The sequence below is a fragment of the Dermacentor variabilis genome, chromosome 8 (assembly GCF_050947875.1).
Source record: "Dermacentor variabilis isolate Ectoservices chromosome 8, ASM5094787v1, whole genome shotgun sequence".
Lineage (NCBI taxonomy): Eukaryota > Metazoa > Arthropoda > Arachnida > Ixodida > Ixodidae > Dermacentor > Dermacentor variabilis.
Genome location: NC_134575.1, coordinates 120269870 through 120276930, shown reverse-complemented (window position 1 = coordinate 120276930; position 7061 = coordinate 120269870). Strand labels below are relative to the sequence as shown.

Here is a 7061-nt window from a genome sequence, read left to right as displayed (position 1 = left end):
AAAAACATGTTTAGCATACTGAAGTAGCTCAAGCAGGCTAGGTGACTATTTGTCACTCACTAACCCGTTTTAAAGTAAGTTTCGTTACAGCGTAACACAAGACACGGACAAAAGGAAGGCAAAAAACGACGACACGGCTCTGAATCAGTGAGGCAACCAGCACTATCTTTCTTGGGAGGAATGAATTTGTAACGTTTAGCGGCCAGCGTAGAGAAAGCGAAAATTCTGGAACTACAGGTTTTCTTTACTGTGAAATCACACAAGCCTGACATGCCGTTCTGGGCCTCGGAAAAGGACAGCTGGCAGTTAAGCGTGTCGCGATTTCGACAAACGAATCTTGTGCGCTTAACAATAGTTGATCCTTTCCGGATGACCGATTCGGATACTGTGTGCAAGTAACTGGAAGACAGTTCGTTGAACACCCGCTGTGCCTTCAGCGTAGATGTGGGAAACTTGTATTACTCCCTTCCATATGCCCAAGTCATGAAATGTGTTAAAGACTACATAGTGTATGACAGTGCTGAAGAAGCCGTCATCAATGGTTGCGGCATCTCAACAGAAGCCTTTCTTGAACTTCTTTCTTTTTACTTGAGATCTACCATTGTTTACTGGAGAGGGGTCTGTAAATATAAAAATCGGAGGTATGCATTGGCTCGTGTGTAGCTCCTATTATTAGTGACATTTGTCTAGGTTCTATTGATAGGCAGCTAGAAGGCCACCTTGCTAAGCTTTACGATAAAGTTTTCCGCTATGTTGATGATTTCGTTATATTTTTTAATAGTGACATTCACCGCGAGGGTTTTAATGAAATTTTGACGGTATGCAGGCCGCACAGCATGGGCCTTGATTTTACTTCGAAAGTTCCTAAAGATCATCAACTGCAGTTACTAGACCTGAGGTTAACCTTTGGTAAAAATCATGCATGCTGTAAGTATGATCCCAGGTCTTAAGCCCATTTTGAATTATAAATCCGGTCATTCTAAGGTAGTGAAGCGGGCTATGGCGAAGACTATCCTAAATGCTGCATTAGATAAATCGTGTTTTCATATGTCGAAGTCTGCCTTTTCTAGTCAGGTATATCGTTTACTCCATGGACGCTGGTTACACCGTAGTGATTATTTCACCTTTGCGTGAAACTATGGTTCGTGGCGTCAAGAGTATAAATGACCAAGGTGGTAAAACTAAATTAGAAGAAAAAAGGAAGAACACAGTAGAACCGTATGTACACAACTTGGCGCATAGGCTTAAGGACGTCGCTTCAAGGTACAGCATTGATGTTCGTTTTTCTGCGAAACATGATATACGTCGCATATGCCCGTTAGTTAATAATTTGCTGAAGGATAAGCAAGTAAAGCTAACGTGCACACTGTCAACCATGTGAATGGGTACATCACTTGTGCTAAGCAGGTTGTGTATGCCATTCCGTTATCTTGTGGTAGATAGTACGTGAGACAAACGAAGCGCTGTGTGAATCATAGACTTAGGAAGCATAAGCTATTTCTTCAAGGGGTTGCGCCCTTTCATCTCCCCAGAGTATTGCAAGTCGTACGTCTTTCGCCCATATTAAAAGAAAACTTATGTAATTTATAAACACGAGAGGCAATTGACAAGAGAAGCCGCTGTGGCTTACAAAATATCTATCGACACTTTGCTGAGCTAAACTGCGATAGGCGAAAGCCTGTATATGTCTATTTTTTTTACTATATAATTTCGATTATGCGTCAGTCGGTCACAGTTGCCTCGATGTGTCTCTCTGTCTCGTGCATGTCATGGTTGTGAACTGGCTCCAATATATATGTTAGACATATCTTCAATAAAATATCAGTTGAGAGTCAGCGCCGTGTCGTTGTTTTATACGTTCTTTTGTCCTTGTCTTGTGTTGCGCTGTAATGAACCTTACTATTAATCCTAACCAACTGGCCCAACTTGCCCTCTTGACGCCATGTCAAAGGGGTCGCCAATAAATCCTCCTCTTTATCATCATCTTCATCGCGAATAGTACACTTAGCCCGACCGACAGAGGAAAATGGTGAAACAGCGCTCAAGATGAAAACAAAGAGAAGGAACAAGAGAATGCGCTACGTCTCAGCAATCTTTAGTATACGTACTAAACAATTAGTTAATTTATTTATTCAATTATTTATACGTATTTAGCCTTCTCGCGCAGCTGCCCTGATTTTGTTAGAAATGTGCTCTCGCAAACTTGAACAATATTAACAGTAGACAGTATTAACAGTAGTAACAGTAACAATATTAACAGTAGGTTTCACAGGAGAATGGCGTCGTATCAGTAGCGGTAAAGTTCTTAAGTATCGGTTGCTAACCAGCGCAGACGACGAGATGTGGTCAGGCAACACACGCAATCAAGACATTCGTGTGATTCGGTGGCGCCATCTAGGAAAGGCGCGTGCAAATGCAGACACTACCTCGCGCCAAATTTAAGACCACCATTTCGCCTTTCTCAAAAATACATAGAAGAAACATACGTATATACGAAACGAACATCAATGGTGGGGTCTGGGGCTAAGTTTTGAAATGCCGGTCACTCCTCCCAAACCGCATCGCAACGAATCACAAGACACCAATGACCTGATTGGGTCACTTCGCAGATGTATTAGCGTATTAATTATTCACGCACCGTAATCCCCGAAACCCAGCCGCTGGATAATGTGGTGCGCCAAGGCACGTTAACGTAACCGTGTCCGGAGCATAAGTGGTGAACCGAAATGGCCACTTCTTACTCTGGAGAAGTTTGTTACGATTGTCACGTGACGATCTTGCGTAATAGTTTTGCCCTTATGCCCTGCTTCATAGCCTCCTATGTACACTAGGAGGCTATGCCTGCGCCCATTATGTAGTGACGTTGAGACGATTCACCACTTGTCTTTAGCGTCATCATCATCTTTAGTGTCCTTTATCAGCATTAAGGAAAGCAGAAGCGCTGCTTTGATCTATTGCCGGAACCTTTGCGTGCCTGATATCCGATCATTCGGAGCCTATATATAGACTCCCGATCATTGGGGGCATAATATATATATATATATGCATTCGCTTCTTCGCGAATCTAGTATAGTGGGTATGCGTCATTTTTATGCTACCAAGTACAATGTACTATATTACCGTTTCAGTGCACGTTGTTTTGTATCCCCCAACAAACTCGATACTTTCTGACGCTTAAAACAGCACTACACCCGCCGCGGTTGCTCAGTGGCTATGGTGTTGGGCTGCTGAGCACGAGGTCGCGGGATCGAATCCCGGCCACGGCGGCCGCATTTCGATGGGGGCGAAATGCGAAAACACCCGTGTGCTTAGATTTAGGTGCACGTTAAAGAACCCCAGGTGGTCAAAATTTCCGGAGTCCTCCACTACGGCGTGCCTCACAATCAGAAAGTGGTTTTGGCACGTAAAACCCCGAATATTATTATAAAACAGCACTACAGAGAGACTTAAAGCAAGATTGTTAGACTTCTCTAATAGAAAATTTAGTTTGGAGTGCACATGACTTGAAGCTTGGTATGCCGAACAGGACACAGGTTACGACGAATATCGCCGCATTACCACTACTACGCCTACGGCCATAATCCCGGCCGATATCTAGCTTGCTTGCTTGCTCGCTTGCCTCCGAGAGTGGCTCCAACAGCCATGCCCAGTTGCCGGTGAAGAAGACGATGACGTGCGCGGCAGGCGGTGTGTGACGTCGGGGCGGCGGCGGCGGCCATGGCGCTCCCGCACCTGCAGGCGCGCCGGTGCCTGTCGTTCCTCGCGGAAGTGTTCTTCCTCGCCGGCGTCATCTGGCTCCTGCTCCTAACGGTGGCGTCGCTGCTGAGCTCGGGCAGCCAGAAGACCAGCGCCGCCGAGCACGCCGGCGGACTGCTGGTCGGCCTGCTCTTCGTCCTCCCGGCCCCGCTGCTCTTCCTCATGGACGCAGTGTGCAGGAGGACGCACAGGGCGCCGCAGGTCAGGAACTGGAACGCACTGGCGTGCAGGTCTGGGTTGGGCTCGCGCTAGAGGCCGCAACCGCGAAGCAGACTATATGTACACAGAGCGCGCGCCTACCTGTTTCTCGCGACGGTTGCACCTGGTGTGACCGAGGCCGCACCTTTTTTGAGGCAACACCGCGACATTGTCGATCTCCTTACGTAGGTGGCTTGTACGCTCACTACCGTCTCGTTAACCGAAGCACCGAAAGCCCTAGTCAGAAATGTTTCGTTCTTGCAGGCTTGTAAGCGTGGGCTTGCTGGCATGCCATATCATTGTACTGGTGCACAAAAAAAAAAAAAAGCAGGAAAAGCACGAAGGCGCACAGTAGACATGGACAAAGCATTTTATGAACGTCTATCGTACTTTCTTCGTGTTTCCTTCTTTTTTTGTTTGCGAGTGTGCTGAGTGTTCGGAGGCGGTGCGCGTTTTGGCGTTCGCTGGTTGCATTGAGGAGATCCTGCCGAAGCGGGTGTCGCGGTGATTCCTGTCCCGCATATTCTTCTAATTTGTGCAATCTTAAAAAATTTTGCCTCTTTATTCAGCTGGCAAGTGGTGCGCTAGCATAAGCTGTGAGCAGCAGATCGGTGGATACGACTGCTGTCCACCATGTTAGCAAACTATGCTGTCCTTACCATAATTTGCTTTGACCAGTTCGGTAGCGCCACCGTATACAGCTAAATAATGATACTATATACAACATGTAAGCGTAGTTACCTAAACGTCAGAAAGCTGTAGTGGTATCACAAACCAAAAAGGAAAGAAGCATGCTTTCAACATAAGGGGATCTAAGGGGCTTGATTTTTTCTTTTTCTTTTTTTGTTACAACCACATGAAGTAATCGGACAATAAGGTAACAGAAATCGTAGGGGGAAATAATATTTATGCCTACTTGACACGTAGAAACATTAGGGAAGCGGGAAAAGGAAGTACACAAAACACAAGTGACCCCAGGTGGGAGTCGAACCAACCTCTCCCTTGTCATGCGAGAGGTGCTTCAATGAATGCGCTATTGTGGCGGCCATGGCCTCGTACACTTTAGTGAGCATTTGTGCATTTCAGCTAGCGATAAAGATGTTATCGACCGCCACTGAAAACCGCCATGGCGAGGAGTGGCACTGCCTGGCACTTCCAATGCAAGGATGAATAGGAGAGAAGAGATTGATGCACGGAAGAGATAGATAAAATCGGAGTCGTTTCAAGCGTAGGTGGCGGTAGAATATAGACGTAGAGTTTCTAATGGAAGGTCGAGATAACACGGGCGAACTACTAGACGGCAATAGATGCAGTAAATCCTGATTGGATCAGTGGGCTAGGTGTCCATTTGTCGCCGCCACGTTGCAAAGGGCACCTCACCAAGCCCCATATCAAATTTTGGTTATACGCTGGGAGTTGTTTCCTGTCCTCGAGGGAGCGTTATGCCACGAAGTTTTTTTTCAACTCTGCTCATCAATAGCCGAGATAGAAATATTTCAGGGCCGCGAACCCATGATTTCAGAATGCGAGCTCCACTGCATAGCGAGACGCTCCCTCCACTCGCCCCGTCTAGCCTAGGCAAGCGAAATTCCTTCCCAGCGTTCTCCAATACCGGACCTCGAGGATCGCGTGGCGCATACGTTACAGGCCCCGCCTTCATTTTTTTCTTTCTCTTCGCTTGTTTCTTTTTTTTTCTTTTTTTTTCGGCGCTGCGCACTTTCGCTGATGGCGTTGCGCGCCATCTGTTATGATGTCTCGTTTCGCGCAGCGCACGATTTTGCGCCCTGTGCACAAGGACACATGACTAGCGGTATAATTCAGTGCTACACGAATACTGAGGCAGAACAATCGGATCGCAGATCGTGATCACGCGCTGGAACAGGGTAGAAAATGACATAGTTTCGGTACCTGCGCATGTGACTGCACGACCGTGGGAACAAGCAGCCGAAGCGGAAGTACATCTCTGTTGCTTCGGTGCGAAGTAAAACAAAAAACACGCAGACATTCCGTTTGTGTGTTTTGTTATTCCTCTAAACTTCAATTCGTCAATTCAAGCAACAGATCACACAGATAACAGATGTTGCCTTGAATAATTCTCGAAGTCACGTGTCACCACGAGCGACGTCCCGGTGCGGACACGACTACGTAGGCGTAGGGACACTACTGCGTCAGCGTTCGGCTTGGAGCGTGGTCACCGAGAGGGAAAGGGAAAACGGCGTTCAGATTGCAATTTCAGACCTTTACGCGGCGCGTAGCGATGTAATTCTTTGCAAACACGATCGTTAGCGCACATTATATTCTCTACCCTTGTCAGCTCAAAATGGCCAGACCTGGTGAGGGGCCCTTTAAAAGGCATGTCAATAATAATAATAATAATAATAATAATAATAATAATAATAATAATAATAAGAAGAAGAAGAAGAAGAAGAAGAAGAAGAAGAATTGTCATCATTATCAGCGCGAATCTCATACATATTTGTTACCATCTTTCCTCTCGCTTCATTGTCTATTTTCTTCGCATGTATGCGCGACGAAAACAAATACGAGTTGTCCTGGCAACTCGATTGTTCTCGCCTAGCAGTAACGAGTTAGAGCAACGAGCAGAAACTGCCATGCCAAATTATCTTTCTATGCTCCCGTATTACAATGACGCTCTTGGCTCACGTCATTGCTGTTTCGTGATTTTTTTCATTTGGACTCGAGGCTTCGTGTCGAGCAGGCTTCCAACATTTTTTTATTCCGCATAGTAGATGTTGTAACATCGCTATGAACTTGCCACATGACTGCCAACTCACATTCGGCGTCGCGGCGGAAAGCGAGCGCTAAACCCAGCCATCGCCGCCGCCCAGGATTTGTCGCTGTGGCCAGCGGCTCGCCGGCGTCGGCCGGCGCCCGCGCAGCGCGATCCGAGCCCGCCGTCCAGCCCTGGGCTGGCCGAGGAAGGCCTGGCCGCGGCCTTCCCGGCGCCCGACCCCCATTGGTGGGCCGAGCGCCCGCCCACGTACGAGGAGGCGATACGGATGCCCAAGTTCGAGGACCTTCACACGCCCAGGGTGCACCAGGCCCGAGTTTACTACCAGGTGCGTGGCAGTGACGGCAAGCACTGA

General features: G+C 47.4%; 1 protein-coding gene across 1 annotated transcript; it reads left to right on the top strand.

The window, feature by feature from the left end:
- Window positions 1–3621: 3621 nt before the first annotated feature.
- LOC142591545 (uncharacterized) lies at window positions 3622–7061 on the top strand. Its single transcript, XM_075703863.1, has 2 exons — window positions 3622–3957; window positions 6804–7061. Exons 1-2 carry the CDS (start codon window positions 3718–3720, stop codon window positions 7059–7061), a joined length of 498 nt encoding a protein of 165 aa, XP_075559978.1. The 5' UTR covers window positions 3622–3717.